Source organism: Pan paniscus, chromosome 7, assembly GCF_029289425.2.
Source record: "Pan paniscus chromosome 7, NHGRI_mPanPan1-v2.0_pri, whole genome shotgun sequence".
In the NCBI taxonomy this organism is placed as follows: domain Eukaryota; kingdom Metazoa; phylum Chordata; class Mammalia; order Primates; family Hominidae; genus Pan; species Pan paniscus.
This window is the reverse complement of record NC_073256.2, coordinates 102139804-102167600: the sequence shown is the minus strand read 5'-3', so window position 1 is coordinate 102167600 and position 27797 is coordinate 102139804. Positions and strand designations below refer to the sequence as shown.

The 27797-nt window shown below is 49.6% G+C and overlaps 1 protein-coding gene across 1 annotated transcript; it reads right to left on the bottom strand.

Moving 5' to 3' along the window:
• Positions 1-12130: 12130 nt before the first annotated feature.
• On the bottom strand, positions 12131-14485 carry LOC134730926 (exonuclease GOR-like). The gene has a single exon (XM_063606600.1). It carries the CDS (start codon positions 14483-14485, stop codon positions 12131-12133), a length of 2355 nt encoding a protein of 784 aa, XP_063462670.1.
• Positions 14486-27797: the final 13312 nt, after the last annotated feature.

The following is a 27797-nucleotide window of genomic DNA, read 5'->3' as shown; positions in this document are numbered from 1 at the left end:
TTGCCTTCCAAGATTCACCTGGTTGGTGTGTTGCACCCATTCACTAGTCATTTACATTAGGTATATCTCTTAATGCTATCCCTCCCCCTCCCCCCGCCCATGACAGGCCCCGGTGTGTGATGTTCCCCTTTCTGTGTCCAAGCGTTCTCATACTTCAATTCCCACCTATGAATGAGAACATGCGGTGTTTGCTTTTTTTGTCCTTGCGATAGTTTGCTAAGAATGATGGTTTCCAGCTTCATCCGTGTCCCTCCAAAGGGGATGAACTCATGCTTTTTCATGGCTGCATAGTATTCCATGGTGTATTTGTGCCACATTTTCTTAATCCAGTCTATCATTGATGGACATCTGGGTTGGTTCCAAGTCTTTGCTACTGTGAATGGTGCCGCAATAAACATACGTCTGCGTGTGTCCTTTTAGCAGCATGATTTCTAATCCTATGGGTATATATACCCAGCAATGGGATGGCTGGGTCAAACGGTATTTCTATTTCGAGATCCTTGAGGATTCGCCACACTATCTTCCACTACCGTTGAACTAGTTTACAGTCCCACCAACAGTGTAAAAGTGTTCCTATTTGTCCACTACCTCTCCAGCACCTGTTGTTTCCTGACTTTTTAATGATCGCTATTCTAACTGGTGTGAGATGATATCTCATTGCGGATTTGATTTGCATTTCTCTGATGGCCAGTTTTGATGAGCATTTTTTCATGTGTCTGTTGGCTGCATAAATGTCTTCTTTTGAGAAGTGTCTCTTCATATCCTTCCCCCACTTGTTGATGGGCTTGTTTGGTTTTTCTTGTAACTCTGTTTGAGGTCTTAGTAGATTCTGGATATTAGCCTTTTGTCAGATGAGTAGATTGCAAAAATGTTCTCCCTTTCTGCAGGATGCCTGTTCACTCTCATGGGAGTTTCTTTAGCTATGCAGAACGTCTTTAGTGTAATTAGATGCTGTTTGTCAATGTTGGCTTTCGTTGCCATTGCTTTTGGCGTTTTAGACATGAGGTCCTTGCCCATGCCTTTGTCCTCAATGGTATTGGCTGGGTTTTCTCCTAGGGTTTGTATGGTTTAAGATCTAACATTTAAGTCTTTCATCTGTCTTGAATTAATTTTTGTACAAGGTGTAAGGAAGGGATCCGATTTCAGCTTTCGACATATGGCTAGCCTGTTTTCCCAGCACCATTTTTTTAAATAGGGAATCCTTTCCCCATTTCTTGTTTTTGTCAGGTTTGTCAAAGATCAGATGGTTGTAGATGTGTCGTATTATTTCTGAGGGCTCTATTCTGTTCCATTGGTCTACGGTAACCAAAACGGCAACCGATAGCATGCTCTTTGGTTACTGTAGCCTTCTACTGTAGCTTGAATCGGACAGCTTGATGCCTCCATCTTTGTTCTTTTGGCTTAGGATTATGTTGGCAGTGGGGGCCGTTTTGTGGTTCCATATGAGCTTTAAAGCAGTTTTTTCCAGTTCTGTGAAGAAAGTCATTGGTAGTTGGATGGGGATGGCATTGAATCTATAATTTACCTTGGGCAGTATGGCCATTTTCACGATATTGATTCTTCCAATCCGTGATGGTGGAATATTCTTCCATTTGTTTGTCTCCTCTTTTAGGTCGTGGAGCAATGCTTTGTAGTTCTCCTTGAAGAGGTCCTTCACATCCCTTGTTAGTTGGATTCCTAGGCATTTTATTCTCTTTGAAGCAATTGTGAATGGGAGCTCACTCATGATTTGGCTCTCTGTTTGCCTCTTATTGGTGTATAAGAATGCTTGTGATTTTTGCACCTCGATTTTGTATCCTGAGACTTTGCTGAAGTTGCTTATCAGCTTAAGGAGATTTTGGACTGAGACGATGGGGTTTTCTAAATATTCAATCATGTCATCTGCAAACAGGGACAATTTGACTTCCTCTTTTCCTAATTGATTTCTCTTTATTTCTTTCTCCTGCCTGATTGCCCTGGGCAGAAGTTCCAACACTATGTTGAATAGGAGTGGTGAGAGAGGGCATCCCTGTCTTGTGGCAGTTTGCAAAGGGAATGCTTCCACTTTTTGCCCATTCAGTATGATATTGGCTGTGGGTTTGCCCTAAATAGCCCGTATTATTTTGGGAGATGTCCCATCAATACCTAATTTATTGAGAGTTTTTGTCATGAAGGGCTGTTGAATTTTGTCGAAGGCCTTTTCTGCATCTGTTGAGATAATCACGCGGTTTCTGTCTTTGGTTCTGATTATATGCTGGATTATGTTTATTGTTTTGCATATGTTGGACCAGCCTTGCATGTCAGGGATGAAGCCCACTGCATCATGATGGATAAGCTCTTTGATGTGCTGCTGGATTCGGTTTTCCAGTATTTTATGGAGGATTTTCCCATCGATGTTCCTCAGGGACATAGGCCTAAAATTCTCCTTTTGGGTTGTGTCTCTCTCAGGCTTTGGGATCAGGATGATGCCGGCCTCATGAAATGAGTGAGGGAGGATTCCCTCTTTTTCTGTTGATTGGAATAGTTTCAGAAGGCATGGTACCAGCTCCTCCTTGTCCTTCTGGTAGAATTCGGCTGTGAATCCGTCTGGTCCTGGAGTTTTATTGCTTGATAGGCTGTTAATTATTGCCTCAATTTCAGAGCCTTTTAGTGATCTACTCAGGCATTCAACTTCTTCCTGGTTTACTCTGGGGAGGTTGTATGCGTCCAGGAATTTATCCATTTCTTCTAGATTTTCTAGTTCATTAGCTTAGAGGTGCTGATAGTATTGTCTGATGGTAGTTTGTATTTCTGTGGGATCGGTGGTGATATCCCCTTTATCATTTTTTACTGCATCTGTTTGATTCTTCTTTCTTTTCTTCTTTCTTAGTCTTGCTAGTGCTCTATCAATTTTGTTGATCACTGCAAAAAACCCGCTCCTGGATTCATTGATTTGTTGAAGGGTTTATTGTGTCTCTATCTCCATCAGTTCTGCTCGGATCTTAGTTATTTCTTGCCTTCTGCTAGTTTTTGAATGTGTTTGCTCTTGCTTCTCTCATTCTTTTAATGGTGATGTTAGGGTATGCATTTTTGATTTTTCCTGCTTTCTCTCGTGGGCAATTAGTGCTATAAATTTCCCTCTACACACTGCTTTAAATGTGACGCAGAGATTCTGGTATGTTGTGCCTTTGTTTTCATTGGTTTCAGAGAATATCTTTCTTTCTGCCTTCATTTCGTTATGTACCCAGTACTCATTCAGGTGCAGGTTGTCCGGATTCCATGCAGTTGAGCGGTTTTGAGTGAGTTTCTTTATCCTGAGGTCTACTTTGATTGCAATGTGGTCTGAGAGACCGTTTGTAGTAATTTCTGTTATTTTACATTTACTGAGGAGTGCCTTACTTCCAACTATGTGGTCAATGTGGAAATAAGTGTGATGTGGTGCTGAGAAGCATGTATATTCTGTCGATTTGGGGTGGAGCGTTCTGTAGATGTCTCCTAGGTCCGCTTGGTGCAGAGCTGAGTTCAATTCCTGGATATCCTTTTTAGATTTCTGTCTCGTTGGTCTGTCTAATGTTTACAGAGGGCTGCTAAAGTTTCCCATGATTATGATGTGGGAGTCTAAGTCTCTTTTGATCACACTTTAAAGATCAAAAGGTAGAAGCGCAAAGACATTATCTGTGCAATATTAGAAACCTAGTAAGTGGTGGAATTTGGCCTTGAACCCAGATATCTAACTCCAGAGCCTAAGTGCTTCACCCACCTCACTGTGGTGCCTCTCGAGAAAAACAGGTAAGCACACATTCAGAAAGCTGGTGGGCCGGGGGGCTGGCCTTGTACTCAGAGGCCATGGAAGTCCCACGTGGGGTGGCTAGTGGTGTAAGGACAGAGGTCTCGGATGGGCAGAGGGATGTGGACAGGCGCGAGGGGGCGCGGCAGGGACTCGGGGGACTGGGAGTGGCGGCTCGGTGCTGCGGGAGGCGATTAGTGGAAGGACAGAGGTCTGGGAAGGGCAGAGGGATGGGGACAGGCCCGAGTGTCCGCGGCAGGGATTCCGGGGGACTGGGAGTGGCCGGTTGGGGTTACTCTTGGCTTTTTGCCCTCTCCTGCCGTCGACTGCTCCGGTTTCTTTGGCCTTGCGGCGAGGTGGACAGGGTGAGCTCTCGGGACTGATGGCGGTTGTGGAAGGGGCCTGGGGCCAAGGACAGGCCAGGGCGGCGGGAGAGGCGGACCGGTGGCGTGGCTGGATCTGGGCGCGCTGTCGGACCTTCCACATCACCAGCTGCAGGCAGGCGTTTGCGTCCTCGCTGGAGTTGTGGCCGTCCTGGCTGTCCTGGATGATCTGTCCCAGGTAGTCGGCCGCGAGATTCCTGAGGGAACGCTTGTAGGGGAAACCCAGGTAGTGCGGGAAGAGCACGGCCGTGTCCACCACGGTGCTGTGGATGAGCTTCAGGGCCAGCAGATCGCTCTCCAGGCTGTGCCCGATGAGGATGGTTTGGGCGCTGAAAAAGCTCAGCAGGATGGCTTGCACTTGGGGCAAGGTGATGCTCGTCTTGGCGACGTCGGCCTCGGTGACTCCGGAAAACCTGGTGTTGTAGTCCACGATCTCGTTGTCGGGCTTGACGAAGGTGTCGTACACCACTCGCATGTCGGCGTCCACCACGGTGACGCGGGTCAGCTCTAGGCCATGCGTGGTGTAGCACATCTCACAGTCCAAGGCGTAGATTCCTGGATAAGCGTCTCTGGACAACTCTTTCTTGAAGGTCTCCACGAAGCCATCGAGGCTGTCCTTGCGGCCGTCCCGCACGTGCTGCTTTGCCACCTGGCAGCCCACAGAGCCAGGAGCAGCTGCACAGCAGGTGTACTGGCTAACCCGGCCTCCAGCCACCTGGCTCGAGCGGACCCGCCCCCAGTGATAATAACACAACTGGTCGCGTACACAGCGGCCCGAGGAGGACACCAGGTACTCGGTGCCACAACGGCAGCAGACCCTGCAGGAGGAGTCGCCGGGCCCCTTCCCCTGGCCAGTGAAGAGGACGGCGCCTCCGGGCCGCTCGGGGTGCGGGAAGGGGTAGCCGTTCTCCTCGAGCTGGTCCTGGCTGAGCAGGAACTCCTGGAGGCGGCTGTACAGGGCGGCCCTGCTGAGGCCCGGCATGGAGCTGGGGGTCAGGCCCTTCAGTCTCTTGAGGGTGTTCAGGACCACGTTCACGTACCTGTTCTTGTTGGGGCTGCAGTCGTAGGCCACCTTCTCCTCGTTCAGCGCCTTCTCCTCGGCCTCCTGCTTGGAGGCGCAGAACTTGAGACACTCTTCGGTGAACAGTTGGAGATAGCCTCGGCGGAGGACGGTGGGGACTTGGCACCCAGACCTTCGGAGGACAATAGGTTTCTTCAAACTCGGTAAGGATGGACGACGGACGATTCGCTTAGAGCTGATGGTGGTGGTGGTCTTGCATGCCATCCCTGACCTGTTGCGCGTCTTCCCTGGCTGTCTGCCGACCTTGGAGCCACTGGAGCGTTGGCTGCTGCTGGCCACGCGGGTTCTCTTGGCATCTGTGCAACCTGTGACCAAGCAAGGGCTGGAAGACTGGGCGATCGTCTTCCTCTTCCTGGGGGCTGAGATGCGGACTCCCGAGGGCCTCTCTGTCAGCCTTGGGGCGGCTGGCAAGCAGCAGGCCGATCCCCTCTGTGCAGGGAAGTAGCACGCCTCCGTCACCACCTTGGGACACGCTGGGGGCACCGCCGGACCCCTGTTCTGGGGCTCCGCCTGGATGTCCACAAATGCGGAGGCCTGGTTGTGCATCTGGGGCACCCGGAGCCCGAAGCTCTGGGCAGGCTGATGAGAGGGCAGGGGGAATTCTGGAGCCTCGAGGGCCGCCTCCTCGGCCACCTTCTTAGCTTCTGGGTATCCAGGTGGGAACCAGCAGGGAGCTGTGGCTCGCAACATCTTGCTGCCTTCGGGAGCACCGGCCTGGCTCTGCTCCGCTCCCAACTGGCGGCTTCTTGCCTCCAGGGCCGCCTCCTCGGCCACCTTCTTAGCTTCTGGGTATCCAGGTGGGAACCAGCAGGGAGCTGTGGCTCGCAACATCTTGCTGCCTTCGGGAGCACCGGCCTGGTTCTGCTCCGCTCCCAACTGGCTGCTTCTTGCCTCCAGGGCCGCCTCCTCGGCCACCTTCTTAGCTTCTGGGTATCCAGGTGGGAACCAGCAGGGAGCTGTGGCTCGCAACATCTTGCTGCCTTCGGGAGCACCGGCCTGGCTCTGCTCCTCTCCCAACTGGCGGCTTCAATGAGTGCCGCGGCCGCCACCCGTCGCCTTTATAGACGCACAGGGCAGAGTGGGTGGGACTTCTCCTTGATTGGTTGGTGCTTCCATCCAATCACACTGAGCCTCATCTTCCACCAGACTCCAGCTTGGGAATGCCTCAAGGGGTGCACTAATGGAATCAACTGGAACTCCTGGTTGCTAACCTTGGAGCTAGGTTGCTTTTCCTGAGTTAATTAACTGTCCCTGCAGGGCAGTCCTATAATGGCTACTGGAATTGGGCCACCTAGGATTCATTTCAGCGTCAGGGAGTTTGGTCAACTTGCTTGGGCCCACACAGCACCCCATGGAGCCAGGACTGGGCCAGCAGTCTGCTGCATGCTGCAGGGCAGGGTCTCTCTGGGGTTGCGTTTCCCTGTTCTGTGCACTCTTCCGCTGCGGGCAAATTGAGGACAGGAAGTGGACCGCACCCACTTCTCTCCCACGACTTGGGCAATGTTCAACACAGGGGTTCTTCAAAAGGTTCATAGAAAATGCACATGGTGAAGAAACTATGCATGGGTTTCCACTGGTTTGCACTCAAAGAAACTTGTCCGAACTTCTTATAACCTTTCTGAACTAGATCGAGTTTGAGGCACTGAGAAGGATGAGACATCCACTGAAAAGGACTCCTATCAGAGCAACATGAATTCCACGAAAATTGCAGCAAGAGCAAACATCAAATTTCTGGTGAAGCTTGGGTGGAAGAATGAAGAAATCATAGAGGTTTCCACAAAAGCTTCTAAGGACACTACCCCAAAGAAATGAACTCTTTACGAATGTATAGCTTGTTTCAAGAAGAGGTGAGAAGATGTGGGAGATGAATCCTGCAGTGGCTGTGAAAACCACTGTGCCCAGATCAGCTGCAGTTACGACGAGAGCTATCAGTGGAAATTTTAAACAGGAGGGATCACGATCCTGACGCATCCCTCTGACAAATTGTAACCGGAAGTTGGAACATGGCTTTACCAATATGACCTCGAAGGCAAAGCATCATCAACGCGACGGCTACCGAGAGGTGGCAGTGGTCCAGTCAAAGGAAAAGGAGGCCAGTCAGGAGCCAACATCATGGCATCAGTGTTTTGGGACACTCAAGGCATTTTGCTTGTTGACTTTCTGAAGGGCCAAACATCTGCTTATTAGGAGAGTGTTCCGAGAAGCTTAGAGAAAGCTTTGGTAGAAACATGCTGGGAAAGTCTCACTAGATCCCTGTTCACCACCTCAGTGCTCTGCTCATTCCTCTCATCAAACAAGGGCAATTGTGTCAGTTTCAATGGGCAGTCCTTAGGAATGCACCTTACGGGCTGCTTTCATTCCTTCTAAATTCTTTTTGTTTCCTAATTATACAAAGTCTCCTTGCCTTGCTTGGAAAGATGAGAGAAAGTCTCCTTGCCTTGCTTGGACAGATGAGAGATGAGATCCTCCTCTTCTCTCCCAGGACAGAATGGTCAGACTTGAGTTTCCTTTCTCCTCACTCTTCTCCTCCTTGAGGGAGGTGCTGTGCCGGACAGACCTGCTCCCGTGTCTAGACACGGGTAGACTCGTTGAAGATCCTCACAGGCAATCCTCCTTGGGGTCAAAGGGGAAGGATTTATTTCTTCAGGGCTCAGTAGTCCTCATCCTTACGCGCACCTTCACCAGCCCAGGGCGGGGTAGCGGAGGGTGAAAGGGCGTGGCTCACAGCCCGTTTCTTCCGCTCGGGCGTCTCCTGGGAGGAACCCTTGTCCAGTGAGCGGGTCTTCGTCTCCACCAAATTCCCTAGGGGGACATTTCTGGCAGCCCTTCTTGTTCAGCAGCTTACGGGGGTCAGGTGGACCTCTGCTAGTCACCAGCCTGAAGCCCTTACTCCATTTCAGCTATTTTGGCAGTTGCCTAGGTGACTTTTGAACCTCGTTACCCAGAACAGCCAACGGAGGAGGGGTGAGAAGAGTGGCCGTCTGGGTTTGCCGCATCGTGCTGCCTTAGAGGAGTTGTGCAGTCTTCGGTTGTGTGATACTTCACCTGGCTGATTTCTGGGAATGCCTCCACAAATTCGCTAAATTCAGTAGCTTTTGCCTTCCAAGATTCACCTGGTTGGTGTGTTGCACCCATTCACTAGTCATTTACATTAGGTATATCTCTTAATGCTATCCCTCCCCCTCCCCCCGCCCATGACAGGCCCCGGTGTGTGATGTTCCCCTTTCTGTGTCCAAGCGTTCTCATACTTCAATTCCCACCTATGAATGAGAACATGCGGTGTTTGCTTTTTTTGTCCTTGCGATAGTTTGCTAAGAATGATGGTTTCCAGCTTCATCCGTGTCCCTCCAAAGGGGATGAACTCATGCTTTTTCATGGCTGCATAGTATTCCATGGTGTATTTGTGCCACATTTTCTTAATCCAGTCTATCATTGGTGGACATCTGGGTTGGTTCCAAGTCTTTGCTACTGTGAATGGTGCCACAATAAACATACGTCTGCGTCTGTCCTTTTAGCAGCATGATTTCTAATCCTATGGGTATATATACCCAGCAATGGGATGGCTGGGTCAAACGGTATTTCTATTTCGAGATCCTTGAGGATTCGCCACACTATCTTCCACTACCGTTGAACTAGTTTACAGTCCCACCAACAGTGTAAAAGTGTTCCTATTTGTCCACTACCTCTCCAGCACCTGTTGTTTCCTGACTTTTTAATGATCGCTATTCTAACTGGTGTGAGATGATATCTCATTGCGGATTTGATTTGCATTTCTCTGATGGCCAGTTTTGATGAGCATTTTTTCATGTGTCTGTTGGCTGCATAAATGTCTTCTTTTGAGAAGTGTGTCTTCATATCCTTCCCCCACTTGTTGATGGGCTTGTTTGGTTTTTCTTGTAACTCTGTTTGAGGTCTTAGTAGATTCTGGATATTAGCCTTTTTTCAGATGAGTAGATTGCAAAAATGTTCTCCCTTTCTGCAGGATGCCTGTTCACTCTCATGGGAGTTTCTTTAGCTATGCAGAACGTCTTTAGTGTAATTAGATGCTGTTTGTCAATGTTGGCTTTCGTTGCCATTGCTTTTGGCGTTTTAGACATGAGGTCCTTGCCCATGCCTTTGTCCTCAATGGTATTGGCTGGGTTTTCTCCTAGGGTTTGTATGGTTTAAGATCTAACATTTAAGTCTTTCATCTGTCTTGAATTAATTTTTGTACAAGGTGTAAGGAAGGGATCCGATTTCAGCTTTCGACATATGGCTAGCCTGTTTTCCCAGCACCATTTTTTAAATAGGGAATCCTTTCCCCATTTCTTGTTTTTGTCAGGTTTGTCAAAGATCAGATGGTTGTAGATGTGTCGTATTATTTCTGAGGGCTCTATTCTGTTCCATTGGTCTACGGTAACCAAAACGGCAACCGATAGCATGCTCTTTGGTTACTGTAGCCTTCTACTGTAGCTTGAAGTCGGACAGCTTGATGCCTCCATCTTTGTTCTTTTGGCTTAGGATTATGTTGGCAGTGGGGGCCGTTTTGTGGTTCCAGATGAGCTTTAAAGCAGTTTTTTCCAGTTCTGTGAAGAAAGTCATTGGTAGTTTGATGGGGATGGCATTGAATCTATAATTTACCTTGGGCAGTATGGCCATTTTCACGATATTGATTCTTCCAATCCGTGATGGTGGAATATTCTTCCATTTGTTTGTCTCCTCTTTTAGTTCGTGGAGCAATGCTTTGTAGTTCTCCTTGAAGAGGTCCTTCACATCCCTTGTTAGTTGGATTCCTAGGCATTTTATTCTCTTTGAAGCAATTGTGAATGGGAGCTCACTCATGATTTGGCTCTCTGTTTGCCTCTTATTGGTGTATAAGAATGCTTGTGATTTTTGCACCTCGATTTTGTATCCTGAGACTTTGCTGAAGTTGCTTATCAGCTTAAGGATATTTTGGACTGAGACGATGGGGTTTTCTAAATATTCAATCATGTCATCTGCAAACAGGGACAATTTGACTTCCTCTTTTCCTAATTGATTTCTCTTTATTTCTTTCTCCTGCCTGATTGCCCTGGGCAGAAGTTCCAACACTATGTTGAATAGGAGTGGTGAGAGAGGGCATCCCTGTCTTGTGGCAGTTTGCAAAGGGAATGCTTCCACTTTTTGCCCATTCAGTATGATATTGGCTGTGGGTTTGCCCTAAATAGCCCGTATTATTTTGGGAGATGTCCCATCAATACCTAATTTATTGAGAGTTTTTGGCATGAAGGGCTGTTGAATTTTGTCGAAGGCCTTTTCTGCATCTGTTGAGATAATCACGCGGTTTCTGTCTTTGGTTCTGATTATATGCTGGATTATGTTTATTGTTTTGCATATGTTGGACCAGCCTTGCATGTCAGGGATGAAGCCCACTGCATCATGATGGATAAGCTCTTTGATGTGCTGCTGGATTCGGTTTTCCAGTATTTTATGGAGGATTTTCCCATCGATGTTCCTCAGGGACATAGGCCTAAAATTCTCCTTTTGGGTTGTGTCTCTCTCAGGCTTTGGGATCAGGATGATGCCGGCCTCATGAAATGAGTGAGGGAGGATTCCCTCTTTTTCTGTTGATTGGAATAGTTTCAGAAGGCATGGTACCAGCTCCTCCTTGTCCTTCTGGTAGAATTCGGCTGTGAATCCGTCTGGTCCTGGAGTTTTATTGCTTGATAGGCTGTTAATTATTGCCTCAATTTCAGAGCCTTTTAGTGATCTACTCAGGCATTCAACTTCTTCCTGGTTTACTCTGGGGAGGTTGTATGCGTCCAGGAATTTATCCATTTCTTCTAGATTTTCTAGTTCATTAGCTTAGAGGTGCTGATAGTATTGTCTGATGGTAGTTTGTATTTCTGTGGGATCGGTGGTGATATCCCCTTTATCATTTTTTACTGCATCTGTTTGATTCTTCTTTCTTTTCTTCTTTCTTAGTCTTGCTAGTGCTCTATCAATTTTGTTGATCACTGCAAAAAACCCGCTCCTGGATTCATTGATTTGTTGAAGGGTTTATTGTGTCTCTATCTCCATCAGTTCTGCTCGGATCTTAGTTATTTCTTGCCTTCTGCTAGTTTTTGAATGTGTTTGCTCTTGCTTCTCTCATTCTTTTAATGGTGATGTTAGGGTATGCATTTTTGATTTTTCCTGCTTTCTCTCGTGGGCAATTAGTGCTATAAATTTCCCTCTACACACTGCTTTAAATGTGACGCAGAGATTCTGGTATGTTGTGCCTTTGTTTTCATTGGTTTCAGAGAATATCTTTCTTTCTGCCTTCATTTCGTTATGTACCCAGTACTCATTCAGGTGCAGGTTGTCCGGATTTCATGCAGTTGAGCGGTTTTGAGTGAGTTTCTTTATCCTGAGGTCTACTTTGATTGCAATGTGGTCTGAGAGACCGTTTGTAGTAATTTCTGTTATTTTACATTTACTGAGGAGTGCTTTACTTCCAACTATGTGGTCAATGTGGAAATAAGTGTGATGTGGTGCTGAGAAGCATGTATATTCTGTGGATTTGGGGTGGAGCGTTCTGTAGATGTCTCCTAGGTCCGCTTGGTGCAGAGCTGAGTTCAATTCCTGGATATCCTTTTTAGATTTCTGTCTCGTTGGTCTGTCTAATGTTTACAGAGGGCTGTTAAAGTTTCCCATGATTATGATGTGGGAGTCTAAGTCTCTTTTGATCACACTTTAAAGATCAAAAGGTAGAAGCGCAAAGACATTATCTGTGCAATATTAGAAACCTAGTAAGTGGTGGAATTTGGCCTTGAACCCAGATATCTAACTCCAGAGCCTAAGTGCTTCACCCACCTCACTGTGGTGCCTCTCGAGAAAAACAGGTAAGCACACATTCAGAAAGCTGGTGGGCCGGGGGGCTGGCCTTGTACTCAGAGGCCATGGAAGTCCCACGTGGGGTGGCTAGTGGTGTAAGGACAGAGGTCTCGGATGGGCAGAGGGATGTGGACAGGCGCGAGGGGGCGCGGCAGGGACTCGGGGGACTGGGAGTGGCGGCTCGGTGCTGCGGGAGGCGATTAGTGGAAGGACAGAGGTCTGGGAAGGGCAGAGGGATGGGGACAGGCCCGAGGGTCCGCGGCAGGGATTCCGGGGGACTGGGAGTGGCCGGTTGGGGTTACTCTTGGCTTTTTGCCCTCTCCTGCCGTCGACTGCTCCGGTTTCTTTGGCCTTGCGGCGAGGTGGACAGGGTGAGCTCTCGGGACTGATGGCGGTTGTGGAAGGGGCCTGGGGCCAAGGACAGGCCAGGGCGGCGGGAGAGGCGGACCGGTGGCGTGGCTGGATCTGGGCGCGCTGTCGGACCTTCCACATCACCAGCTGCAGGCAGGCGTTTGCGTCCTCGCTGGAGTTGTGGCCGTCCTGGCTGTCCTGGATGATCTGTCCCAGGTAGTCGGCCGCGAGATTCCTGAGGGAACGCTTGTAGGGGAAACCCAGGTAGTGCGGGAAGAGCACGGCCGTGTCCACCACGGTGCTGTGGATGAGCTTCAGGGCCAGCAGATCGCTCTCCAGGCTGTGCCCGATGAGGATGGTTTGGGCGCTGAAAAAGCTCAGCAGGATGGCTTGCACTTGGGGCAAGGTGATGCTCGTCTTGGCGACGTCGGCCTCGGTGACTCCGGAAAACCTGGTGTTGTAGTCCACGATCTCGTTGTCGGGCTTGACGAAGGTGTCGTACACCACTCGCATGTCGGCGTCCACCACGGTGACGCGGGTCAGCTCTAGGCCATGCGTGGTGTAGCACATCTCACAGTCCAAGGCGTAGATTCCTGGATAAGCGTCTCTGGACAACTCTTTCTTGAAGGTCTCCACGAAGCCATCGAGGCTGTCCTTGCGGCCGTCCCGCACGTGCTGCTTTGCCACCTGGCAGCCCACAGAGCCAGGAGCAGCTGCACAGCAGGTGTACTGGCTAACCCGGCCTCCAGCCACCTGGCTCGAGCGGACCCGCCCCCAGTGATAATAACACAACTGGTCGCGTACACAGCGGCCCGAGGAGGACACCAGGTACTCGGTGCCACAACGGCAGCAGACCCTGCAGGAGGAGTCGCCGGGCCCCTTCCCCTGGCCAGTGAAGAGGACGGCGCCTCCGGGCCGCTCGGGGTGCGGGAAGGGGTAGCCGTTCTCCTCGAGCTGGTCCTGGCTGAGCAGGAACTCCTGGAGGCGGCTGTACAGGGCGGCCCTGCTGAGGCCCGGCATGGAGCTGGGGGTCAGGCCCTTCAGTCTCTTGAGGGTGTTCAGGACCACGTTCAGGTACCTGTTCTTGTTGGGGCTGCAGTCGTAGGCCACCTTCTCCTCGTTCAGCGCCTTCTCCTCGGCCTCCTGCTTGGAGGCGCAGAACTTGAGACACTCTTCGGTGAACAGTTGGAGATAGCCTCGGCGGAGGACGGTGGGGACTTGGCACCCAGACCTTCGGAGGACAATAGGTTTCTTCAAACTCGGTAAGGATGGACGACGGACGATTCGCTTAGAGCTGATGGTGGTGGTGGTCTTGCATGCCATCCCTGACCTGTTGCGCGTCTTCCCTGGCTGTCTGCCGACCTTGGAGCCACTGGAGCGTTGGCTGCTGCTGGCCACGCGGGTTCTCTTGGCATCTGTGCAACCTGTGACCAAGCAAGGGCTGGAAGACTGGGCGATCGTCTTCCTCTTCCTGGGGGCTGAGATGCGGACTCCCGAGGGCCTCTCTGTCAGCCTTGGGGCGGCTGGCAAGCAGCAGGCCGATCCCCTCTGTGCAGGGAAGTAGCACGCCTCCGTCACCACCTTGGGACACGCTGGGGGCACCGCCGGACCCCTGTTCTGGGGCTCCGCCTGGATGTCCACAAATGCGGAGGCCTGGTTGTGCATCTGGGGCACCCGGAGCCCGAAGCTCTGGGCAGGCTGATGAGAGGGCAGGGGGAATTCTGGAGCCTCGAGGGCCGCCTCCTCGGCCACCTTCTTAGCTTCTGGGTATCCAGGTGGGAACCAGCAGGGAGCTGTGGCTCGCAACATCTTGCTGCCTTCGGGAGCACCGGCCTGGCTCTGCTCCGCTCCCAACTGGCGGCTTCTTGCCTCCAGGGCCGCCTCCTCGGCCACCTTCTTAGCTTCTGGGTATCCAGGTGGGAACCAGCAGGGAGCTGTGGCTCGCAACATCTTGCTGCCTTCGGGAGCACCGGCCTGGCTCTGCTCCGCTCCCAACTGGCGGCTTCTTGCCTCCAGGGCCGCCTCCTCGGCCACCTTCTTAGCTTCTGGGTATCCAGGTGGGAACCAGCAGGGAGCTGTGGCTCGCAACATCTTGCTGCCTTCGGGAGCACCGGCCTGGCTCTGCTCCTCTCCCAACTGGCGGCTTCAGTGAGTGCCGCGGCCGCCACCCGTCGCCTTTATAGACGCACAGGGCAGAGTGGGTGGGACTTCTCCTTGATTGGTTGGTGCTTCCATCCAATCACACTGAGCCTCATCTTCCACCAGACTCCAGCTTGGGAATGCCTCAAGGGGTGCACTAATGGAATCAACTGGAACTCCTGGTTGCTAACCTTGGAGCTAGGTTGCTTTTCCTGAGTTAATTAACTGTCCCTGCAGGGCAGTCCTATAATGGCTACTGGAATTGGGCCACCTAGGATTCATTTCAGCGTCAGGGAGTTTGGTCAACTTGCTTGGGCCCACACAGCACCCCATGGAGCCAGGACTGGGCCAGCAGTCTGCTGCATGCTGCAGGGCAGGGTCTCTCTGGGGTTGCGTTTCCCTGTTCTGTGCACTCCTCCGCTGCGGGCAAATTGAGGACAGGAAGTGGACCGCACCCACTTCTCTCCCACGACTTGGGCAATGTTCAACACAGGGGTTCTTCAAAAGGTTCATAGAAAATGCACATGGTGAAGAAACTATGCATGGGTTTCCACTGGTTTGCACTCAAAGAAACTTGTCCGAACTTCTTATAACCTTTCTGAACTAGATCGAGTTTGAGGCACTGAGAAGGATGAGACATCCACTGAAAAGGACTCCTATCAGAGCAACATGAATTCCACGAAAATTGCAGCAAGAGCAAACATCAAATTTCTGGTGAAGCTTGGGTGGAAGAATGAAGAAATCATAGAGGTTTCCACAAAAGCTTCTAAGGACACTACCCCAAAGAAATGAACTCTTTACGAATGTATAGCTTGTTTCAAGAAGAGGTGAGAAGATGTGGGAGATGAATCCTGCAGTGGCTGTGAAAACCACTGTGCCCAGATCAGCTGCAGTTACGACGAGAGCTATCAGTGGAAAGTTTAAACAGGAGGGATCACGATCCTGACGCATCCCTCTGACAAATTGTAACCGGAAGTTGGAACATGGCTTTACCAATATGACCTCGAAGGCAAAGCATCATCAAAGCGACGGCTACCGAGAGGTGGCAGTGGTCCAGTCAAAGGAAAAGGAGGCCAGTCAGGAGCCAACATCATGGCATCAGTGTTTTGGGACACTCAAGGCATTTTGCTTGTTGACTTTCTGAAGGGCCAAACATCTGCTTATTAGGAGAGTGTTCCGAGAAGCTTAGAGAAAGCTTTGGTAGAAACATGCTGGGAAAGTCTCACTAGATCCCTGTTCACCACCTCAGTGCTCTGCTCATTCCTCTCATCAAACAAGGGCAATTGTGTCAGTTTCAATGGGCAGTCCTTAGGAATGCACCTTACGGGCTGCTTTCATTCCTTCTAAATTCTTTTTGTTTCCTAATTATACAAAGTCTCCTTGCCTTGCTTGGAAAGATGAGAGAAAGTCTCCTTGCCTTGCTTGGACAGATGAGAGATGAGATCCTCCTCTTCTCTCCCAGGACAGAATGGTCAGACTTGAGTTTCCTTTCTCCTCACTCTTCTCCTCCTTGAGGGAGGTGCTGTGCCGGACAGACCTGCTCCCGTGTCTAGACACGGGTAGACTCGTTGAAGATCCTCACAGGCAATCCTCCTTGGGGTCAAAGGGGAAGGATTTATTTCTTCAGGGCTCAGTAGTCCTCATCCTTACGCGCACCTTCACCAGCCCAGGGCGGGGTAGCGGAGGGTGAAAGGGCGTGGCTCACAGCCCGTTTCTTCCGCTCGGGCGTCTCCTGGGAGGAACCCTTGTCCAGTGAGCGGGTCTTCGTCTCCACCAAATTCCCTAGGGGGACATTTCTGGCAGCCCTTCTTGTTCAGCAGCTTACGGGGGTCAGGTGGACCTCTGCTAGTCACCAGCCTGAAGCCCTTACTCCATTTCAGCTATTTTGGCAGTTGCCTAGGTGACTTTTGAACCTCGTTACCCAGAACAGCCAACGGAGGAGGGGTGAGAAGAGTGGCCGTCTGGGTTTGCCGCATCGTGCTGCCTTAGAGGAGTTGTGCAGTCTTCGGTTGTGTGATACTTCACCTGGCTGATTTCTGGGAATGCCTCCACAAATTCGCTAAATTCAGTAGCTTTTGCCTTCCAAGATTCACCTGGTTGGTGTGTTGCACCCATTCACTAGTCATTTACATTAGGTATATCTCTTAATGCTATCCCTCCCCCTCCCCCCGCCCATGACAGGCCCCGGTGTGTGATGTTCCCCTTTCTGTGTCCAAGCGTTCTCATACTTCAATTCCCACCTATGAATGAGAACATGCGGTGTTTGCTTTTTTTGTCCTTGCGATAGTTTGCTAAGAATGATGGTTTCCATCTTCATCCGTGTCCCTCCAAAGGGGATGAACTCATGCTTTTTCATGGCTGCATAGTATTCCATGGTGTATTTGTGCCACATTTTCTTAATCCAGTCTATCATTGATGGACATCTGGGTTGGTTCCAAGTCTTTGCTACTGTGAATGGTGCCGCAATAAACATACGTCTGCGTGTGTCCTTTTAGCAGCATGATTTCTAATCCTATGGGTATATATACCCAGCAATGGGATGGCTGGGTCAAACGGTATTTCTATTTCGAGATCCTTGAGGATTCGCCACACTATCTTCCACTACCGTTGAACTAGTTTACAGTCCCACCAACAGTGTAAAAGTGTTCCTATTTGTCCACTACCTCTCCAGCACCAGTTGTTTCCTGACTTTTTAATGATCGCTATTCTAACTGGTGTGAGATGATATCTCATTGCGGATTTGATTTGCATTTCTCTGATGGCCAGTTTTGATGAGCATTTTTTCATGTGTCTGTTGGCTGCATAAATGTCTTCTTTTGAGAAGTGTCTCTTCATATCCTTCCCCCACTTGTTGATGGGCTTGTTTGGTTTTTCTTGTAACTCTGTTTGAGGTCTTAGTAGATTCTGGATATTAGCCTTTTTTCAGATGAGTAGATTGCAAAAATTTTCTCCCTTTCTGCGGGATGCCTGTTCACTCTCATGGGAGTTTCTTTAGCTATGCAGAACGTCTTTAGTGTAATTAGATGCTGTTTGTCAATGTTGGCTTTCGTTGCCATTGCTTTTGGCGTTTTAGACATGAGGTCCTTGCCCATGCCTTTGTCCTCAATGGTATTGGCTGGGTTTTCTCCTAGGGTTTGTATGGTTTAAGATCTAACATTTAAGTCTTTCATCTGTCTTGAATTAATTTTTGTACAAGGTGTAAGGAAGGGATCCGATTTCAGCTTTCGACATATGGCTAGCCTGTTTTCCCAGCACCATTTTTTAAATAGGGAATCCTTTCCCCATTTCTTGTTTTTGTCAGGTTTGTCAAAGATCAGATGGTTGTAGATGTGTCGTATTATTTCTGAGGGCTCTATTCTGTTCCATTGGTCTACGGTAACCAAAACGGCAACCGATAGCATGCTCTTTGGTTACTGTAGCCTTCTACTGTAGCTTGAAGTCGGACAGCTTGATGCCTCCATCTTTGTTCTTTTGGCTTAGGATTATGTTGGCAGTGGGGGCCGTTTTGTGGTTCCATATGAGCTTTAAAGCAGTTTTTTCCAGTTCTGTGAAGAAAGTCATTGGTAGTTTGATGGGGATGGCATTGAATCTATAATTTACCTTGGGCAGTATGGCCATTTTCATGATATTGATTCTTCCAATCCGTGATGGTGGAATATTCTTCCATTTGTTTGTCTCCTCTTTTAGGTCGTGGAGCAATGCTTTGTAGTTCTCCTTGAAGAGGTCCTTCACATCCCTTGTTAGTTGGATTCCTAGGCATTTTATTCTCTTTGAAGCAATTGTGAATGGGAGCTCACTCATGATTTGGCTCTCTGTTTGCCTCTTATTGGTGTATAAGAATGCTTGTGATTTTTGCACCTCGATTTTGTATCCTGAGACTTTGCTGAAGTTGCTTATCAGCTTAAGGAGATTTTGGGATGAGACGATGGGGTTTTCTAAATATTCAATCATGTCATCTGCAAACAGGGACAATTTGACTTCCTCTTTTCCTAATTGATTTCTCTTTATTTCTTTCTCCTGCCTGATTGCCCTGGGCAGAAGTTCCAACACTATGTTGAATAGGAGTGGTGAGAGAGGGCATCCCTGTCTTGTGGCAGTTTGCAAAGGGAATGCTTCCACTTTTTGCCCATTCAGTATGATATTGGCTGTGGGTTTGCCCTAAATAGCCCGTATTATTTTGGGAGATGTCCCATCAATACCTAATTTATTGAGAGTTTTTGGCATGAAGGGCTGTTGAATTTTGTCGAAGGCCTTTTCTGCATCTGTTGAGATAATCACGCGGTTTCTGTCTTTGGTTCTGATTATATGCTGGATTATGTTTATTGTTTTGCATATGTTGGACCAGCCTTGCATGTCAGGGATGAAGCCCACTGCATCATGATGGATAAGCTCTTTGATGTGCTGCTGGATTCGGTTTTCCAGTATTTTATGGAGGATTTTCCCATCGATGTTCCTCAGGGACATAGGCCTAAAATTCTCTTTTTGGGTTGTGTCTCTCTCAGGCTGTGGGATCAGGATGATGCCGGCCTCATGAAATGAGTGAGGGAGGATTCCCTCTTTTTCTGTTGATTGGAATAGTTTCAGAAGGCATGGTACCAGCTCCTCCTTGTCCTTCTGGTAGAATTCGGCTGTGAATCCGTCTGGTCCTGGAGTTTTATTGCTTGATAGGCTGTTAATTATTGCCTCAATTTCAGAGCCTTTTAGTGATCTACTCAGGCATTCAACTTCTTCCTGGTTTACTCTGGGGAGGTTGTATGCGTCCAGGAATTTATCCATTTCTTCTAGATTTTCTAGTTCATTAGCTTAGAGGTGCTGATAGTATTGTCTGATGGTAGTTTGTATTTCTGTGGGATCGGTGGTGATATCCCCTTTATCATTTTTTACTGCATCTGTTTGATTCTTCTTTCTTTTCTTCTTTCTTAGTCTTGCTAGTGCTCTATCAATTTTGTTGATCACTGCAAAAAACCCGCTTCTGGATTCATTGATTTGTTGAAGGGTTTATTGTGTCTCTATCTCCATCAGTTCTGCTCGGATCTTAGTTATTTCTTGCCTTCTGCTAGTTTTTGAATGTGTTTGCTCTTGCTTCTCTCATTCTTTTAATGGTGATGTTAGGGTATGCATTTTTGATTTTTCCTGCTTTCTCTCGTGGGCAATTAGTGCTATAAATTTCCCTCTACACACTGCTTTAAATGTGACGCAGAGATTCTGGTATGTTGTGCCTTTGTTTTCATTGGTTTCAGAGAATATCTTTCTTTCTGCCTTCATTTCGTTATGTACCCAGTACTCATTCAGGTGCAGGTTGTCCGGATTCCATGCAGTTGAGCGGTTTTGAGTGAGTTTCTTTATCCTCAGGTCTACTTTGATTGCAATGTGGTCTGAGAGACCGTTTGTAGTAATTTCTGTTATTTTACATTTACTGAGGAGTGCTTTACTTCCAACTATGTGGTCAATGTGGAAATAAGTGTGATGTGGTGCTGAGAAGCATGTATATTCTGTCGATTTGGTGTGGAGCGTTCTGTAGGTGTCTCCTAGGTCCGCTTGGTGCAGAGCTGAGTTCAATTCCTGGATATCCTTTTTAGATTTCTGTCTCGTTGGTCTGTCTAATGTTTACAGAGGGCTGCTAAAGTTTCCCATGATTATGATGTGGGAGTCTAAGTCTCTTTTGATCACACTTTAAAGATCAAAAGGTAGAAGCGCAAAGACATTATCTGTGCAATATTAGAAACCTAGTAAGTGGTGGAATTTGGCCTTGAACCCAGATATCTAACTCCAGAGCCTAAGTGCTTCACCCACCTCACTGTGGTGCCTCTCGAGAAAAACAGGTAAGCACACATTCAGAAAGCTGGTGGGCCGGGGGGCTGGCCTTGTACTCAGAGGCCATGGAAGTCCCACGTGGGGTGGCTAGTGGTGTAAGGACAGAGGTCTCGGATGGGCAGAGGGATGTGGACAGGCGCGAGGGGGCGCGGCAGGGACTCGGGGGACTGGGAGTGGCGGCTCGGTGCTGCGGGAGGCGATTAGTGGAAGGACAGAGGTCTGGGAAGGGCAGAGGGATGGGGACAGGCCCGAGGGTCCGCGGCAGGGATTCCGGGGGACTGGGAGTGGCCGGTTGGGGTTACTCTTGGCTTTTTGCCCTCTCCTGCCGTCGACTGCTCCGGTTTCTTTGGCCTTGCGGCGAGGTGGACAGGGTGAGCTCTCGGGACTGATGGCGGTTGTGGAAGGGGCCTGGGGCCAAGGACAGGCCAGGGCGGCGGGAGAGGCGGACCGGTGGCGTGGCTGGATCTGGGCGCGCTGTCGGACCTTCCACATCACCAGCTGCAGGCAGGCGTTTGCGTCCTCGCTGGAGTTGTGGCCGTCCTGGCTGTCCTGGATGATCTGTCCCAGGTAGTCGGCCGCGAGATTCCTGAGGGAACGCTTGTAGGGGAAACCCAGGTAGTGCGGGAAGAGCACGGCCGTGTCCACCACGGTGCTGTGGATGAGCTTCAGGGCCAGCAGATCGCTCTCCAGGCTGTGCCCGATGAGGATGGTTTGGGCGCTGAAAAAGCTCAGCAGGATGGCTTGCACTTGGGGCAAGGTGATGCTCGTCTTGGCGACGTCGGCCTCGGTGACTCCGGAAAACCTGGTGTTGTAGTCCACGATCTCGTTGTCGGGCTTGACGAAGGTGTCGTACACCACTCGCATGTCGGCGTCCACCACGGTGACGCGGGTCAGCTCTAGGCCATGCGTGGTGTAGCACATCTCACAGTCCAAGGCGTAGATTCCTGGATAAGCGTCTCTGGACAACTCTTTCTTGAAGGTCTCCACGAAGCCATCGAGGCTGTCCTTGCGGCCGTCCCGCACGTGCTGCTTTGCCACCTGGCAGCCCACAGAGCCAGGAGCAGCTGCACAGCAGGTGTACTGGCTAACCCGGCCTCCAGCCACCTGGCTCGAGCGGACCCGCCCCCAGTGATAATAACACAACTGGTCGCGTACACAGCGGCCCGAGGAGGACACCAGGTACTCGGTGCCACAACGGCAGCAGACCCTGCAGGAGGAGTCGCCGGGCCCCTTCCCCTGGCCAGTGAAGAGGACGGCGCCTCCGGGCCGCTCGGGGTGCGGGAAGGGGTAGCCGTTCTCCTCGAGCTGGTCCTGGCTGAGCAGGAACTCCTGGAGGCGGCTGTACAGGGCGGCCCTGCTGAGGCCCGGCATGGAGCTGGGGGTCAGGCCCTTCAGTCTCTTGAGGGTGTTCAGGACCACGTTCAGGTACCTGTTCTTGTTGGGGCTGCAGTCGTAGGCCACCTTCTCCTCGTTCAGCGCCTTCTCCTCGGCCTCCTGCTTGGAGGCGCAGAACTTGAGACACTCTTCGGTGAACAGTTGGAGATAGCCTCGGCGGAGGACGGTGGGGACTTGGCACCCAGACCTTCGGAGGACAATAGGTTTCTTCAAACTCGGTAAGGATGGACGACGGACGATTCGCTTAGAGCTGATGGTGGTGGTGGTCTTGCATGCCATCCCTGACCTGTTGCGCGTCTTCCCTGGCTGTCTGCCGACCTTGGAGCCACTGGAGCGTTGGCTGCTGCTGGCCACGCGGGTTCTCTTGGCATCTGTGCAACCTGTGACCAAGCAAGGGCTGGAAGACTGGGCGATCGTCTTCCTCTTCCTGGGGGCTGAGATGCGGACTCCCGAGGGCCTCTCTGTCAGCCTTGGGGCGGCTGGCAAGCAGCAGGCCGATCCCCTCTGTGCAGGGAAGTAGCACGCCTCCGTCACCACCTTGGGACACGCTGGGGGCACCGCCGGACCCCTGTTCTGGGACTCCGCCTGGATGTCCACAAATGCGGAGGCCTGGTTGTGCATCTGGGGCACCCGGAGCCCGAAGCTCTGGGCAGGCTGATGAGAGGGCAGGGGGAATTCTGGAGCCTCGAGGGCCGCCTCCTCGGCCACCTTCTTAGCTTCTGGGTATCCAGGTGGGAACCAGCAGGGAGCTGTGGCTCGCAACATCTTGCTGCCTTCGGGAGCACCGGCCTGGCTCTGCTCCGCTCCCAACTGGCGGCTTCTTGCCTCCAGGGCCGCCTCCTCGGCCACCTTCTTAGCTTCTGGGTATCCAGGTGGGAACCAGCAGGGAGCTGTGGCTCGCAACATCTTGCTGCCTTCGGGAGCACCGGCCTGGTTCTGCTCCGCTCCCAACTGGCGGCTTCTTGCCTCCAGGGCCGCCTCCTCGGCCACCTTCTTAGCTTCTGGGTATCCAGGTGGGAACCAGCAGGGAGCTGTGGCTTGCAACATCTTGCTGCCTTCGGGAGCACCGGCCTGGCTCTGCTCCTCTCCCAACTGGCGGCTTCAATGAGTGCCGCGGCCGCCACCCGTCGCCTTTATAGACGCACAGGGCAGAGTGGGTGGGACTTCTCCTTGATTGGTTGGTGCTTCCATCCAATCACACTGAGCCTCATCTTCCACCAGACTCCAGCTTGGGAATGCCTCAAGGGGTGCACTAATGGAATCAACTGGAACTCCTGGTTGCTAACCTTGGAGCTAGGTTGCTTTTCCTGAGTTAATTAACTGTCCCTGCAGGGCAGTCCTATAATGGCTACTGGAATTGGGCCACCTAGGATTCATTTCAGCGTCAGGGAGTTTGGTCAACTTGCTTGGGCCCACACAGCACCCCATGGAGCCAGGACTGGGCCAGCAGTCTGCTGCATGCTGCAGGGCAGGGTCTCTCTGGGGTTGCGTTTCCCTGTTCTGTGCACTCCTCCGCTGCGGGCAAATTGAGGACAGGAAGTGGACCGCACCCACTTCTCTCCCACGACTTGGGCAATGTTCAACACAGGGGTTCTTCAAAAGGTTCATAGAAAATGCACATGGTGAAGAAACTATGCATGGGTTTCCACTGGTTTGCACTCAAAGAAACTTGTCCGAACTTCTTATAACCTTTCTGAACTAGATCGAGTTTGAGGCACTGAGAAGGATGAGACATCCACTGAAAAGGACTCCTATCAGAGCAACATGAATTCCACGAAAATTGCAGCAAGAGCAAACATCAAATTTCTGGTGAAGCTTGGGTGGAAGAATGAAGAAATCATAGATGTTTCCACAAAAGCTTCTAAGGACACTACCCCAAAGAAATGAACTCTTTACGAATGTATAGCTTGTTTCAAGAAGAGGTGAGAAGATGTGGGAGATGAATCCTGCAGTGACTGTGAAAACCACTGTGCCCAGATCAGCTGCAGTTACGACGAGAGCTATCAGTGGAAATTTTAAACAGGAGGGATCACGATCCTGACGCATCCCTCTGACAAATTGTAACCGGAAGTTGGAACATGGCTTTACCAATATGACCTCGAAGGCAAAGCATCATCAAAGCGACGGCTACCGAGAGGTGGCAGTGGTCCAGTCAAAGGAAAAGGAGGCCAGTCAGGAGCCAACATCATGGCATCAGTGTTTTGGGACACTCAAGGCATTTTGCTTGTTGACTTTCTGAAGGGCCAAACATCTGCTTATTAGGAGAGTGTTCCGAGAAGCTTAGAGAAAGCTTTGGTAGAAACATGCTGGGAAAGTCTCACTAGATCCCTGTTCACCACCTCAGTGCTCTGCTCATTCCTCTCATCAAACAAGGGCAATTGTGTCAGTTTCAATGGGCAGTCCTTAGGAATGCACCTTACGGGCTGCTTTCGTTCCTTCTAAATTCTTTTTGTTTCCTAATTATACAAAGTCTCCTTGCCTTGCTTGGAAAGATGAGAGAAAGTCTCCTTGCCTTGCTTGGACAGATGAGAGATGAGATCCTCCTCTTCTCTCCCAGGACAGAATGGTCAGACTTGAGTTTCCTTTCTCCTCACTCTTCTCCTCCTTGAGGGAGGTGCTGTGCCGGACAGACCTGCTCCCGTGTCTAGACACGGGTAGACTCGTTGAAGATCCTCACAGGCAATCCTCCTTGGGGTCAAAGGGGAAGGATTTATTTCTTCAGGGCTCAGTAGTCCTCATCCTTACGCGCACCTTCACCAGCCCAGGGCGGGGTAGCGGAGGGTGAAAGGGCGTGGCTCACAGCCCGTTTCTTCCGCTCGGGCGTCTCCTGGGAGGAACCCTTGTCCAGTGAGCGGGTCTTCGTCTCCACCAAATTCCCTAGGGGGACATTTCTGGCAGCCCTTCTTGTTCAGCAGCTTACGGGGGTCAGGTGGACCTCTGCTAGTCACCAGCCTGAAGCCCTTACTCCATTTCAGCTATTTTGGCAGTTGCCTAGGTGACTTTTGAACCTCGTTACCCAGAACAGCCAACGGAGGAGGGGTGAGAAGAGTGGCCGTCTGGGTTTGCCGCATCGTGCTGCCTTACAGGAGTTGTGCAGTCTTCGGTTGTGTGATACTTCACCTGGCTGATTTCTGGGAATGCCTCCACAAATTCGCTAAATTCAGTAGCTTTTGCCTTCCAAGATTCACCTGGTTGGTGTGTTGCACCCATTCACTAGTCATTTACATTAGGTATATCTCTTAATGCTATCCCTCCCCCTCCCCCCGCCCATGACAGGCCCCGGTGTGTGATGTTCCCCTTTCTGTGTCCAAGCGTTCTCATACTTCAATTCCCACCTATGAATGAGAACATGCGGTGTTTGCTTTTTTTGTCCTTGCGATAGTTTGCTAAGAATGATGGTTTCCAGCTTCATCCGTGTCCCTCCAAAGGGGATGAACTCATGCTTTTTCATGGCTGCATAGTATTCCATGGTGTATTTGTGCCACATTTTCTTAATCCAGTCTATCATTGATGGACATCTGGGTTGGTTCCAAGTCTTTGCTACTGTGAATGGTGCCGCAATAAACATACGTCTGCGTGTGTCCTTTTAGCAGCATGATTTCTAATCCTATGGGTATATATACCCAGCAATGGGATGGCTGGGTCAAACGGTATTTCTATTTCGAGATCCTTGAGGATTCGCCACACTATCTTCCACTACCGTTGAACTAGTTTACAGTCCCACCAACAGTGTAAAAGTGTTCCTATTTGTCCACTACCTCTCCAGCACCAGTTGTTTCCTGACTTTTTAATGATCGCTATTCTAACTGGTGTGAGATGATATCTCATTGCGGATTTGATTTGCATTTCTCTGATGGCCAGTTTTGATGAGCATTTTTTCATGTGTCTGTTGGCTGCATAAATGTCTTCTTTTGAGAAGTGTCTCTTCATATCCTTCCCCCACTTGTTGATGGGCTTGTTTGGTTTTTCTTGTAACTCTGTTTGAGGTCTTAGTAGATTCTGGATATTAGCCTTTTGTCAGATGAGTAGATTGCAAAAATTTTCTCCCTTTCTGCAGGATGCCTGTTCACTCTCATGGGACTTTCTTTAGCTATGCAGAACGTCTTTAGTGTAATTAGGTGCTGTTTGTCAATGTTGGCTTTCGTTGCCATTGCTTTTGGCGTTTTAGACATGAGGTCCTTGCCCATGCCTTTGTCCTCAATGGTATTGGCTGGGTTTTCTCCTAGGGTTTGTATGGTTTAAGATCTAACATTTAAGTCTTTCATCTGTCTTGAATTAATTTTTGTACAAGGTGTAAGGAAGGGATCCGATTTCAGCTTTCGACATATGGCTAGCCTGTTTTCCCAGCACCATTTTTTTAAATAGGGAATCCTTTCCCCATTTCTTGTTTTTGTCAGGTTTGTCAAAGATCAGATGGTTGTAGATGTGTCGTATTATTTCTGAGGGCTCTATTCTGTTCCATTGGTCTACGGTAACCAAAACGGCAACCGATAGCATGCTCTTTGGTTACTGTAGCCTTCTACTGTAGCTTGAAGTCGGACAGCTTGATGCCTCCATCTTTGTTCTTTTGGCTTAGGATTATGTTGGCAGTGGGGGCCGTTTTGTGGTTCCATATGAGCTTTAAAGCAGTTTTTTCCAGTTCTGTGAAGAAAGTCATTGGTAGTTTGATGGGGATGGCATTGAATCTATAATTTACCTTGGGCAGTATGGCCATTTTCACGATATTGATTCTTCCAATCCGTGATGGTGGAATATTCTTCCATTTGTTTGTCTCCTCTTTTAGTTCGTGGAGCAATGCTTTGTAGTTCTCCTTGAAGAGGTCCTTCACATCCCTTGTTAGTTGGATTCCTAGGCATTTTATTCTCTTTGAAGCAATTGTGAATGGGAGCTCACTCATGATTTGGCTCTCTGTTTGCCTCTTATTGGTGTATAAGAATGCTTGTGATTTTTGCACCTCGATTTTGTATCCTGAGACTTTGCTGAAGTTGCTTATCAGCTTAAGGAGATTTTGGACTGAGACGATGGGGTTTTCTAAATATTCAATCATGTCATCTGCAAACAGGGACAATTTGACTTCCTCTTTTCCTAATTGATTTCTCTTTATTTCTTTCTCCTGCCTGATTGCCCTGGGCAGAAGTTCCAACACTATGTTGAATAGGAGTGGTGAGAGAGGGCATCCCTGTCTTGTGGCAGTTTGCAAAGGGAATGCTTCCACTTTTTGCCCATTCAGTATGATATTGGCTGTGGGTTTGCCCTAAATAGCCCGTATTATTTTGGGAGATGTCCCATCAATACCTAATTTATTGAGAGTTTTTGGCATGAAGGGCTGTTGAATTTTGTCGAAGGCCTTTTCTGCATCTGTTGAGATAATCACGTGGTTTCTGTCTTTGGTCCTGATTATACGCTGGATTATGTTTATTGTTTTGCATATGTTGGACCAGCCTTGCATGTCAGGGATGAAGCCCACTTCATCATGATGGATAAGCTCTTTGATGTGCTGCTGGATTCGGTTTTCCAGTATTTTATGGAGGATTTTCCCATCGATGTTCCTCAGGGACATAGGCCTAAAATTCTCTTTTTGGGTTGTGTCTCTCTCAGGCTTTGGGATCAGGATGATGCCGGCCTCATGAAATGAGTGAGGGAGGATTCCCTCTTTTTCTGTTGATTGGAATAGTTTCAGAAGGCATGGTACCAGCTCCTCCTTGTCCTTCTGGTAGAATTCGGCTGTGAATCCGTCTGGTCCTGGAGTTTTATTGCTTGATAGGCTGTTAATTATTGCCTCAATTTCAGAGCCTGTTAGTGGTCTACTCAGGCATTCAACTTCTTCCTGGTTTACTCTGGGGAGGTTGTATGCGTCCAGGAATTTATCCATTTCTTCTAGATTTTCTAGTTCATTAGCTTAGAGGTGCTGATAGTATTGTCTGATGGTAGTTTGTATTTCTGTGGGATCGGTGGTGATATCCCCTTTATCATTTTTTACTGCATCTGTTTGATTCTTCTTTCTTTTCTTCTTTCTTAGTCTTGCTAGTGCTCTATCAATTTTGTTGATCACTGC